Source organism: Aotus nancymaae, unplaced genomic scaffold (genome assembly GCF_030222135.1).
Source record: "Aotus nancymaae isolate 86718 unplaced genomic scaffold, 86718_ANA_hifiasm-v0.15.2.pri h1tg000029l, whole genome shotgun sequence".
NCBI lineage: Eukaryota > Metazoa > Chordata > Mammalia > Primates > Aotidae > Aotus > Aotus nancymaae.
Window position 1 is genome coordinate 53,159,690 of NW_026988442.1, and position 13,257 is coordinate 53,172,946.

At 45.0% G+C, this 13,257-nt stretch overlaps 1 protein-coding gene across 11 annotated transcripts in view; it reads right to left on the reverse strand.

Moving 5' to 3' along the window:
- Positions 1–159: 159 nt before the first annotated feature.
- Positions 160–13,257, reverse strand: part of TANC1 (tetratricopeptide repeat, ankyrin repeat and coiled-coil containing 1) — a 251,585-nt gene continuing 238,487 nt past the window's right edge. For all 11 annotated transcript variants that reach the window (XM_021665895.2, XM_064382718.1, XM_064382727.1 and 8 more), the window contains 6 exons: positions 13,017–13,192; positions 8,415–8,547; positions 7,023–7,114; positions 4,814–4,960; positions 3,918–4,018; positions 160–3,238 (listed from right to left, as the gene is read on the reverse strand). In XM_021665895.2, coding sequence (XP_021521570.2) covers positions 1,804–3,238; positions 3,918–4,018; positions 4,814–4,960; positions 7,023–7,114; positions 8,415–8,547; positions 13,017–13,192 — 2,084 coding nt within the window. In that variant the 3' untranslated portion in view covers positions 160–1,803. The remainder of the gene's footprint in view (positions 3,239–3,917; positions 4,019–4,813; positions 4,961–7,022; positions 7,115–8,414; positions 8,548–13,016; positions 13,193–13,257) is intronic.

Consider the following 13,257-nt stretch of genomic DNA (forward strand, 5'->3'; position numbering starts at 1 on the left):
TTCTGAAATTATAAAATGAAACTAAATATGCATTTGGTAGTGTTAATATAAAATATGCTTTTCACTATTCCCTCTAGGGTAACAAGGATTAAAGCAACAGAGATAGTTGTCATCAGGCTGTTTTCTGCTCATCCATTGACTCATTTAGTGCAAAACAAATTCTATTAATAGTCTTTATTCCATATGGAAAAGTACAGTAGTTGTGCAGAAACAAAACTAACAAGAGTAAGACTTCCACAAATATTAAAATAAATAAGCCATAGTAGTTACAGCAAAACTCATGGAAAGCCTATAAAAATGATAAAGCTGTTCACACGAAGTACAACTGTACACACACGCAGGAACAAACGTTGAAGAATGACATCAGAGGTCCCTATTCGTACAAAACCATGATGATGTTCACAGGAACTTCATTACAACGATTCATTTTTAAAACATTCTGCAAATATATAACTTCCTTTTCCTCAATTTTAGAAAATAAATTTCACACCCCAACATATAAAACAAATACACTCCTACCTCTCTCAAATTAGCATTTTAACATCCTCCAATAACACACCATTTTCATATAAAAATACCTTTAAGCCAAGGTTCATTCCTGTACCTTACCTTTATAAATGAGTAACACATCAGCTTGGACTTAAGTAGCACCTCAAAGGTGTTCATATAAATGAGATAAAGTGCTGTTACTGGTATACTGTTAACATGCCATAATAATATATCATTCAGTGCAATAACCAGCATGGATGAAGCTTACAAAGAACATGCAAATCATGACTGGAGGTTTCCTTGTAGGTGAACTACACTGAAATAGTTATATTTACAAGTCTGAATAAAATTGGGCTATTTAATATATACAACATGTGACTATAAAGTACTATTGTACAACAAAACAAAAGCAACAACCAGCCCTACCTTTAGTATCTGAATTAAATACTGTCTTTAGAGGAGCTTGGAAGATTGTTCCAGGAGTACTACCATTGTTAAAAGCAGTTTGGAAAACAGGTGAGAGCTAATTTATAAGCGCCACTAAGATTGCTGGTCTTAGTATTTTTGCTTGAATCCACTTGACCACCAGTCATGATTCCAAATGGCTTATACTGTTTCCAAATGTCAAAACACCTTCAAGCACAAATACAGGTTCCAAAAAAAAGATGCTATAAAAATATATGAATAAGAACCGTAACACAGAAATAAGTGTTTAATCCCTTTATAGGAACTGCTATGAAGGGAACAATACTTAGGTGTTCTCATATTTTGCTTTAAAAAAATTGGCTATATTATGTTTACAGTCACACATTTAGCTAGGAATCACTCAGAACTTAATTTTTATGTGTATATAAAATGGGATTTGACTCAATGGAACTGTAACTGTAGAATTCCATCGTTTCCAGAATACATCACTTGGATATTATGTCATGAGTTCAACCAGTCACTCTTTAACAACAGACTTATTAATGGTACTTATTCTCTAAGTACTATAATTTTGCCACATAGCAAAGGCAAGGAGGAAAGTGGCAAAGCTAAACAATTTGGTAAGTGACAATCATTAATGTCTTCTGGGTTGTCTTAGAATTTTAACTTGATATAGTTTTCAGTTCTGCTTAGCATTCTTATTTATGGTAACTTCTAGCTATTAAAGAAGTTTTATCCCACATTTTAGATATATCAATGGCATCAGATCCACCCCCAAGGAAGAAAAATGGCTAAAAAATAATTTTTCTGATGAAAAAACTATTTAATTTATCACCAGGAGTCAACAACACACTTTTCCAAATTCTACAAATGGGGCTTTCTTAAGGCTCACACATTTGACTCTATGAACGATCGCTTTGGTTTTGCTGCAGTGAGGTGGCTCCTGTGGGCTTCATTACTGATATGAGGCTGCTGTTTGGAGATACTTTCCTGGTACAGATGAGAAACAGTCTTAGTTATCCTGTTCTCTTGACAGTGGACTGGAATTTGGCACTTGTTTTCTTCTAGCTCCTTCACCTGTGCCCCATTGTGGACACTCGCACTCAGGGTAGAAACGGAACAGGTTTTGGCTTGGTTATTATATCCTCCCACTTGCATGAGAGATGTCTTCTCAGTGTTAGCAGACTGCAGGCCAGCTGCAGAAGACGTGTTTGTCAGCAGCCCCTCTGCCGCCGGACAGTGCCAGGTGCGGCCTGGAGGATTGCTCTGCTGTTGGAACCTTGCAGTCTTATCCATGATGCCCATGAACGGCGTGTTGCGGGGTCTGTGCTCCGCTGTACTGCTCTGAATGTGGGTTACAACCTTGTCTTTAATTCGAGTATCTGGTCCTTGGACCTTGAAGCCATCTGAAAAACTGCTGCTTGAAGTCAAACTACTGGTTGAACTTGACATCTTTATGCTGCTGGATGGAGAACCAGAAGAGCCTGAGCTGGTAAGGGAAGCCGGGTGTCGCATGTCGCTGCAGGTCGCCAGCCCACCTTGGTTTGGAGGGGCTGCGTCCACAGCCACGGAGGCATGAGACAGAAGCCTCTCTGTGGTTTTTGTCTTACTTGGTAAAGGGTGTGCAGGGCCACTCTCACCGCGCTGCAGGCGGACATTCTGGCTGGGGCCCGGCCGATCCCCAAAGTGGCCACAACCAGCTCCTGTAGTGAAAGTACCTGCTCCCTCTAAATGTGGGATTCTGCTCCCAGCAGGAGCGGCAGCAATTCTCCCTGGCATGGGACTCGGAGGAGGGTTCTGAGAAGAGATGTGAACTTTTATGCTGCCATTTCTCGCAGCAGACTGGCCAGAGCCCAGGTGCTGGCTGGTTTTCACGATCTGGGCCTGTTTGGAGGGTTGCAGGACCAGCCCAGGCTGGGCCACAGGCTCTCTCAGGAGCTTGCCAATTCCTGCCCTGCTCTGTGGCGATACAGACCTTCCTTTGGACTGTAACCCTTCTTGAAGGTTTCGGATGTATGGGGAAGGGACAGATGAGGATGGCTGGGACCTGGGAGTCAGGGAAACAGAGTCTTCCTGGGGAGAAGTTTCTTCCTCTTCAATCTCCTCAGGGTGAAAGTGGTCACTTAACCCAGGGGTCGGGGAGTCCTCTTCATTCTCGGAGTCGTTGGGTGGAGCTGGTGGCGGGCCCTGCTGTTTTTGCTGTTGACTCCTCTGGAGTTGCTTGCACTCCTCTTCTACGCGGGCCAGAAGCCTCTTGATTTCCTGATTGGTGGGACAGAGTTTCACAGCCTCCTGCAGGTCAGCCAGAGCTGCCACAAATTGCCTTCATAGGAAAATGTAAGGTAACATTACAAGCCACACATGAACATGCTCAGAGTGTAACTGTTCATAAAACAGCTGTGCTCAAAGGAAAGAGAAGGTAGCAAGTGAGTTTTGAACGCTTACAGTGGTGGCCGGGACCCATTTAACAGCCCAGAGTTACTCAGCTAAGTGGCAGTGCTGAATTCTAACCTAGATGGGTGTGATTCCACAGTACTACTCTCCATAAAGACTACTGGGCCGGGAATAAGGGGAAGCATGAATCAGTGGGTGCCAGATTCCTTTTAATATTATTACCATCTCGTGGTAGCACTGCCCTCCTCTAACACAACAAGCTCATACAGCCCTTCCCCTTCATGTTCTCCTAGTGCCCCTAGCTGGCAGTTTCCCTGAAATATGGACTAAATTAGGTAAGAAGTTCATGTTGTGGTAAGTTTCACCTGGGAGAAGCGATGGGGAGGAGTAACTATTGAGATGTCAGGAGAAAACATCTGTTTACCCATCACTGATGATGTCCCACTACCATGCCTCTTGGAAGCAGGTAGTATAGTAATTCAGTATTTAAAAGGATGAGAAGCACCTGAGCAACACTTGTGCAGCAAAACCTCCCCAAATGCAACAGGCAGGTTTGATCCCACAGGAAAAAAAGCTTCTCTAGACACAAAGATAACCACGGACAGTACCTGCTGTTTCTCTTTGCTCTTGCTCTGGCATAAAAGGCTTCATAGGACTTGGGCTTCAATTCGAGAGCCTTGGAAGCAAATTCCTCTGCCATGCCAAAGTCCTGGTGTCAACAAGAAATACAGCAGTCAGAAGCAACATGGATACACGATTATGGGAAGCCTTTCTAGTTTTGTTCTAAAGGGTAGCAGAACCCTGGGGCACAGCCAGAAAGGGAGGAGATAATGACAGTTGATTAATATCATTAAGAAAAGAATCCGCCACAGAAAACAGTGATAGTGACAGTGCCCCAGAAGGCCAGAGGGTGGACCCTCACACCCCAGCGGAGGCGCAGCCTCAGAGAGGAATCTAGATGCTACGTCCATGCCGGCAGCGGGGCACAGAAGCAGGCAGCTCAACAGACTGCGGCAGGAGGATGCAGTTCAAACAAGGTAGGAAGTACTATGGAAACAGATCTACTAGTTACAAATTGACTATGAGTTAACCACGACTGGTTACAAATTAGTTACTGGCAGACCCTCTGAGCAAACCTAACACAGAAGGCAGGCCCACGACATGACACTAGGCTTTGGTTAGCCTCTCCTGAATCCGGGGATGGCAGTGCCGGCAGCATCACTGTTGGGAAGCTGCAGAGGAGCCGTCCGCATTTGCTTCTCATCACTGAGGCCAAGGAAATGAAACCCAAGTGGATTCCTTCAACACTGTGAGAGGAGCGGAGTAGCAGTGACCAAACGATGGTCACTGATAGAAGCCGTTTCCCACATGCCAGGTTCGCATCAATGTGCAAGCAAATCAGACAGGAGGGCTCAGGACTGGGTCCGGAGAAGGGCTGGGCTTCACCGCTGGGGAAGGGCTCTGTTGCTGGAGGACTGGGTTGGAATAAAGGGGCACAGCTTACGTTTGTTTTTCTTCGGCATCGAGACAAACTGAGATAGAGGGAAACCCTTAATTCATTGAAGGGTCTCATGTCCTCGCCGACTCCTTCTCGAGGAAACTTCCTTAAGGCATACTGGTACCTCTGGGCTGCCTCTTTCATCTTCCCTTTCTAGGATTCAAAAATCACAAACATTTGTCCTTTTTCAGAGGCTCTAAGATGAATAATCTCCCACACGCGGAACACCCTGAGGAGTTTCTTCCCCTCTGCAAACCCATGATCATTGAAAGCATCCGAGTCAGTGTTAAGATGGAAGCGAGTTCACTAACTGGGCTGACTCACGCGGGCTTCACTGTCCTCACGTGCACCTGCAGCCTGTGATTCCACAGTGAGAAAGAAGCCGGTTTTACAATAAGGTGTCTGTAAACTGCTAGATTGATAACCATCAATCTTAATGAATCAGATATCTTCTGGTACGTATTTTTGAAAATTATTTCAAGAATGATCTCACATCTAAAGACATTTTAATGCTAAGTGTAATAGAAATCAGATGAAAAACTGATCCCATTCCTAGGACAAGTGGTGTCTTGTAGATAGACCTAGACAGCTTGTTGCAGAATAATAATTTTTCTTTTAAGAGGAACTAAAACATGGGCTTTAAAAAGCAGAACAGCAACCATACATCATTTTCAAAGCTAAAAAATCCATTTGCTCAGTCAGTCCCACTGCACAGCGGGTATGAAGCCTGTTGAAAATGGCTTCGTATTTCTGACATAATTGCCTACCAAAATCCATATTAAAAGCACTTCAAAGCCACAACAGTACACACTCTCAACTCAATTTCAAACTGATTCCAAGCCAGGAACCCTGCTGGGTCATGCTATATTGCCTATTTATTTGTTACTATTTTAAAAAATGAAAAGGAAAAAATCTACAACATAGCAGGTACAGCTGCCTAACAGTAAAAAGGATTAACATGGTCATAATCTAGTTTTTCCCCAATAATCTTTTAATTCTGTCTAATCACAGAGCTGCAAAGAATAGTGACCTATGCAAATGGCCTGCATATCTATCTAAACCAGGGGCTGGCAAACCATGGCTTGGAGGCCACGTCTGCTGGCCACCTGTGTTTACAAATAAAGTTTTATTGGGACACGGCTGTGCTCATTCGCTCTGTGTTCTCTGTGGCTGCTTTTTACCCCTACGGCAGAACTGGAGAGTTGTGACATAGGCCACACAGTCTGCAGAGCCTGAAACATTTACTGTCTGGCCTTTAAAAATAAGTTTACTGACCTCTGACCTAAATTGATGTCTTATTTGGAAAATTTTAAAGTACAGTTTATTGATCTGTAAATCATATTTCCATTTTTGAGGGAAAATAAAAAAAATTAATTCAGTCTCCTGAATAACTGAGGTATTACTTGACTGTATTAAGTAAAAATATCTCTAAAAACAGTTTCAAATTCCAGACATTCATAGATATTAAAAATTAGATAGGAAAGGCTCAGGAGATGGAGCGAGTCTTTTCTTCTGGAAATGACTGCTGGGTGTTCCCCTCCCATGCCTCATCACTGTGCCTCAGTGTGGTGTTCTGAACTCAGAATGTGAAGGGCTGAGGAACGTCCTCTATGATGTTCAGTTGACCTAAAGGTGACTTGGCTTCATGCCATGGCTTCAGGCAGTAAGTCACCACTACAACCTCAAGGATTAACTCAGAAATGACTCTCAGACACAAACAGAGGTGTTTTCTACCTTTAAGATTCTGCCGGAAGGATATTAAGCCAACCATGGGCGTGAGGCCAGGGCAGCACCTCTTGGCATCTTTTTTTTTTGAGACTGAGTCTTGCTCTGTTGCTGAGGCTAGAGTGCAGTAGAGTGCAGTGGTGCCATCTCAGCTCACTGCAACCTCCGCCTCCTAGGTTCAAGCAATTCTCCTGCCTCAGCCTCCCGAGTAGCTGGGATTACAGGCACCCTTGTAATTTTTGTATTTTTGGTAGAGATGGTGTTTTGCCATATTGGCCAGGTTGGTCTGGAATTCCTGGCCTCATGTGATCCACCCACTCTGGCTTCCCAAAGTGCTGGGATTATAGGCATGAGCCACTGGACCCAGCCACCTCTTGGTATTTCTATTACATGAATTCTGTGCAGTAGCACAGCTATGGCCATTATATACCCAATTAAGAGGGAGCTCTGAGGCAGTTTCAATGGCAAAGAAAAGGGTGGCACCACTTACTTTGTACATCACATTTCCTTCCTCCATTAATTTCTGTAAAAGTATAATCAAGATATCAGGTTTGGAAGTGGCCATCGCCCAAGCAGCATTTCCTGCAAAACAAACACGCATTCAGAGGCACTTCAGAGGTCCCAGGGAAAGGATCCCAATTCCTCCGTGGCCCCACAGCTGGAGGTGAGCACCAGCACAAGCCCGCTGCAAGGACCACAATGCCATGAGGGAGGGGGCAGGATGCCAGCAAGGCTCAGCCGCTAATCCTTTCCCACTGACCTGGGCACTCAAATCTGTCCTTGCTATTTTACTGAAAAAAGTAATAAGAGAAACAGGCATCTGAGCAGCGAAGACCCATCCCTCCCTTCCGAGTGGAATGTGGGAAAAAATGATTAAAGGAGGCCCCGGCATAACCTCCTCAGTTCATGCAGCAGTCACACTGTTGAGGCATGGGGCTCAGCACCCAGTCCCTGCGCTGTGCGTCACCGCGCTCTACTCCAAGATGTCTTGGCTTCTCTCTCCTACCCTACAGCTCAGCCACAACCTCTCTAAACCCTGCCTGAGCTCTCGGGACACCGAGGGAAGAGTGCTAAAGAGCACAACCCCCGAGTCAGCCTTCTAGGTTCCCACAGCGAGTACCATGTGGCAGTCCTGGGGGAGGCCATTTACTGCTCTGTGCCTTGGTTTCCTTATCTGTAAAATCATGAGACTGTCACAGAGACTTTCAGGGCTGTGACAGGGACAAAGGCAGAGGGTGAAACTGCTTGGATAGTTCCTGGCACCATTCACTGCTTGACAGTATTAGTGAATAGCATTTTCACCACAGTGCTCTGCCCAGAGCTGCTCCTGACCACAGGCCCCGTACATCTAAGCAAAATAGTGACCCTCCCACATTTGGAACAGTGTGTTGTGTCAAAGCCAGCCATGTGGAAAGGCTTTCCCTACTCAGGGGCCCCCACATGATCCTCAAGTATTACTTCTTCACAGAAACTTGCTGCGGTGGCCATTTCCCCACGTGGCTGACTGGCACCTGTAGAACAGTGGCTGAGCGTGGGCTGCTGCTCAGAGTTACCTGGGGAGCTTTCAGCAGCACCGCCCGGCCCCACCCCACAGCGAGGGGCTGAGCCAATTGCTCTCAAACGTGGCTCCTGGCCATTGACACTTACCACTCCAGACTATCCTTCAACACCAGCCTTTGCTTTCCACCCCCGCAGAAACACTGTGAGCTACTTATACACTGTGGATGATGGTGATTAAGTGAGACTGAGGCGAGACTGAGATCTGCAAACATCTGACATCTTACTTCCTAACCTGGGTGCAGGGTCACTCTCTATGCTCTCTAAGCTCCTACAGTCGGGAGCTAACCCCTCCTCCTGCTCAATGGAGGCAGTGCTCACTGACCTAATTTGGCTCCCTTTCTGAGTAGCGCCACCACTACGGATGTGTTCCGGCAGCCGATGGCTCTGTCCAAGGGCCGCATCCCACTGTGGTCCACGTGCTCGATCACGGCTCCCTTCTCTACCAGGTACAGCACCTGCAGGGACAGCAGAGACCTTAGCAGCAACTGGGGGCAGGAGTTCAGGGGCACACGTGGATTTAGGATGGGCAGTCTTAACTTTACTCTCACATTTGAAATGCCTCTGCCTAGTAAGGATCGTAGAACAGAAATGAAGTGGACATGAAACAGAGAAGAGGAGCTGCGATCAACAGCTAGACCCTTCCCTGCTGAGATTTTGCTGTCAGTGATGAAAAAAGCAGGGCACATGCTGCCACAGGTGGGTGTGTGCACACATGCGCGATCTGTCTCTCACACCACTTCCCAGGCCACAGAGACTGGACACAGTCACTTCTCCATCTCCAATGGAAGTAAGCAGCAGACTTCTAGAATGAGCTCCAACAAGCGAGCAGGCCACAGCAGTGGTGACTTTAGAAATACTCAGACCCACATGACCTGGGCATGGCAGACTGTGAAGACTGGCGGCTTGGGACCGGATGGATCCAAGTATATAATTCTCAAAGAGATTTGAAGGAAATTGGGAAAGTAAAGGTGGCAAGTTTGATACCATGGTACAAAGACTAATTTGATGTGACAAAATAGCTGTCACTTAAACTAAACAGGAAACAAGAGGAAGAACCACTGTGGCCACTCTAATTTCTCCATTTACTGGAAAAGAAGCCTGTAGCCATTTTAGATTTTCATGTGGATCTGAAAAGATATGCTTCCAGCTGGGTACAGTGGCTCACACCTGTAATCTCAGCACTTTGGGAGGCCAAGGCGGGTGGATCACGAGGTCAGGAGTTCAGGATCAGCCTGGCCAAGGTGGTAAAACCCCATCTCTACTAAAAATACAACAACCACAACAACAAAAACTTAGCCGGGCGTGGTGGTGGGCACCTGTAATCCCAGCTACTTGGGAGGCTGAGGCAGAAAACTGCCTAAACTTGTGAGGTAGAGGCTGCAGTGAGCCGAGATCGTGCCATTGCACTCCAAGCCTGGGCGGCAGAGCTAAACTTTGTCTCACACACATACAAAAAAAAAAAAAAAAAAAAAGGAAAAAGAAAAAAAAGATATGCTTCCTATCATCTACCCCGCTATTCAATATGACACTAACTAGAGGGGTTACTATCTATATAAAGAACTACAACCCAACTACAAAAACCAAATAACCTCATCTTTAGAATGGGCAAAGGACTTGAATAGATTTCTACAAAGATGATAGGTGAGTGGCCAACAAGCATATGAGAAGATGTTCTACTCACACCCATTACGATGGCTACTATTAAAAAAGCAAGTATTGGCCGGATGCAGTGGCTCACGCCTGTAATCCAAGCACTTTGGGAGGCCAAGGTGGGTGGATCACCTGAGGTCAAGAGTTTGAGACCAGCTTGGCCAATACAAAAATAAGCCAGGGGCGGTGGCACATGTCTTCCTCCAGTCACTCAGGAGGCTGAGGCAGGAGAATCGCTTGAACCCAGGAGGCAGAGGTTGCAGTGAGTTGAAATCCAGCCACTGCACTCCAGCCTGGGCAACAGAGCAAGACTCCATCTCAAACAAACAAACAAGTATTGGTGACAATGTGGAGAATTCTGGAACCCTTGTGCACTGTGGTATGAATGTAAAATGGTACAGCAGCTGTGGAAAAACAATAGGGCTGTTCCTCAAAAAATTAAAAACACAATCACTGTGTGAGCCACAGATTCTGCTTCTGGATATATACCCCAAAGAACTGAAAGCAGAGTCTTGAAGAAATACTTGGACACCCACATTCACAGCACATTATTTACAGTAGCAAAAAACATAGAAGCAACCTAAATGTCCACTGGCAGATGACTGGATAAACAAGATGTGGTATATATGTACAATGGAGCATTATTCATCCTTAAAAAGGAAGGAAATGCTATTGTAACACACACTTCAACATGGGTGAACCTGGAGGACATTATGGTAAGTGAAATAAGCCGGTCACACACAAAAAGACAAAAACTGTATGATTCCACTTACATGAGATATCTAAAGGGGTAAAAAGCTCAGAGACAGAAAATAGAGTGGTGGTTGCGATGGGCTGGGGGAGGTGGAGAGTTGTAACAAATACAGTTTCACCTTTGCAAGATGAAAAGTTCTGCATACTGGTTGTGAATATACTTAAACTACTGAACTCTATGCTTTGAAATGATTAAGGATAAATTTTATGCTATGTATTTTTGCCATGATATTAAAAAAATGATGTTAGAATGCTAAGTTCCTTCACTCTTCTCTAATTATGATAAACTGCAGAGTTTGGGAAGGTAGCTGAAAAGTAAGTGTAGACATGTGAGATTTAGTTGAATATGTTTTTGTAAATTGACATGAAGTAGAGTTTACAAGGTACAGGAAGTTGATACCATTTAACCCTGACAGCACCGCCTTCTAAATGCCCCAAGGCACACACGTGCAGGGCCACGGCTTCCACTGCCAGGTCTGCAAGCACCTGTCTCTCCAGCTCGTCCTGCCATTAGATGTATTGAACTATTGGAAGCTGACTATTCCTCTGGCACCTGCTGGATGCCTGGGGCGTGGAGCCTGACAAAGTCACAGTTTCTGCCCTGAGAGACATTTCACAGTTCTTAGTTAATCAAGGTTTTATTCTCTCACACCTTGATTAGACACAAGCATTTGGCAGAGATAAAGATAGTGTCCAAAGCTTTCCATATTTTTAGGCAACGCGGTATCACTTTAAAAACCAGTATATGTACATCATGAAATACTATTCAGGCTTTAAAAGAAGGAAATCCTGTCATTTGCTGCGATGTGGATCAACCTGAAGGACATTATATGCTAAGTGAAATAAGCCAGGCCCAGAAAGACAGCATGATCTCGCTTACATGTGGAACCTAAACAAGTTGAACTCACAGAAGCGGAGAGTAGAAAGGTGGTTACCAGAGGCTGGGAGGCAGACATGGGGAACGGGGAGGCATTGGTCAAAGAGTACGAAGACTCAGACAGGAGGAATAGTTCTGGTGATCTACTGTACAGCACTGTGACTAGAGTTAACAATACCTTTTTTTTTTGAGACCGAGTCTCATTCTGTTGCCCAGGCTGGAGTCTGGTAGTACGGTCTTGGCTCACTGCAACCTCCACCTCCCGAGTTCAAGCAATTCTTGTGCCTCAGCCTCCCGAGTAGCTAGGATTATAGGCACCCGTCACCATGCCTGGCTAATTTTTGTATTTTTAGTAGAGACAGAGTTTCACCATGTTGGTCAGGCTGGTCCCAAACTCCTGACCTCAAGTGACCCGCCCGCTTTGGCCTCCCAAAGTGTTGTGATTACCGGTGTGGGCCACCATGCCTGGCCGATAACATATTGCTTATTTCAAAATAGCTAAAAGAGATCTTAAATGCTCTTACCGAAAAGAAATACCATTTGAGGGATGGATACGTTAATTAGCCTGATTTGATCATTCCACAATGTATACTTGTATCAAAACATCACATTGTGCCCCATAAATATACACAATCATTTGGCAATTAAAAATAAAACAAAACTTTGGCTGGGCATGGTGGCTCATGCCTGTAATCCTAACACTTCTAGAAGGCAAGGTGGGAAGATCACCTGAGCCCAGCAGTTCAAGACCAGCCTGAGCAACATGGCGAAACCCTGTCTCTATAAAAAATTAGCCAGGTGTGGTGGTACATGCCTATAATCCCAGCTACCCAGGAGGCTGAGGAGGGAGGATCTCTTGAGATCAGGAGAGCAAAACTGTAGTGATCACGCCACTACACTCCAGCCTGGGTGACAGAGTAAGACTCTGCCTCAAAAATTAATAATAGGCCAGGTACAATGGCTCATGCCTGTAATCCCAGCACTTTGGGAGGCCAAGGCAGGAGGATCACGAGGTCAGGAGTTCGAGGCCAGCCTGGCCAACATAGTGAAACCCCGTCTCTAATAAAAATACAAAAATTACCTGGGCGTGGTGATGCATGCCTATAATCCCAGCTACTTGGGAGGCTGAGGCAGGAGAATTGCTTGAACCTCGGAGGCAGAGGTTGCAGTGAGCTGAGATCGCACCACTGCACTCCAGTCTGGGCAAGAGAGCAAGATTTCATCTCAGAAAAATAATAATAGATTAAAAACAAAACAATGTAGAAAAAAAACAGGTAGTCATTTGATTAGTCACTTACCATATATAAAAGTAGTTTCTAAATGATCTATGCAAAAGTTTTATTGATATGGATGACTGAGAAAGCCACATATGCACATGTGTACACATTCACTTACATGTCTGTTGTATGTGCTGTTTGTAAGCAGGTATTTTTAAACTTTTACGATTTGACTAAAATCTTAAGTCCTCAAATAGATTGCATGTCACAGAACTAGAGAAAAATGAAAAATCCCTGACCACACACACACACACACACACACACAGAGACAACACTGAGACACAACCTCATGCAGACCCTGAAGCTGTTCAGTTGCTGGGGTTTCTTTCCAATGCAGGTGGAGGGAGGGACACCTGCTGGTACTCACAGTCTCAGCATCACCATAGAAGGCGGCCAGGTCCAAGGGTGTGCGGCCATTCTTGTCTGTCTGGTCTATTGCAGCTCCTTCTTCAACCAGATATTGGACCACTGCCCTGTGACCTTTCAAACAAGCCCAGCTTAATGCTGACAGACCCTCTTTGTCTAGAGAAGAAAGGACAGCACCTGAAAGGAAAGTGCATTCACAGAACATTAACCTTATGAGATGACAAAGCCAGAAAGCAAACTGT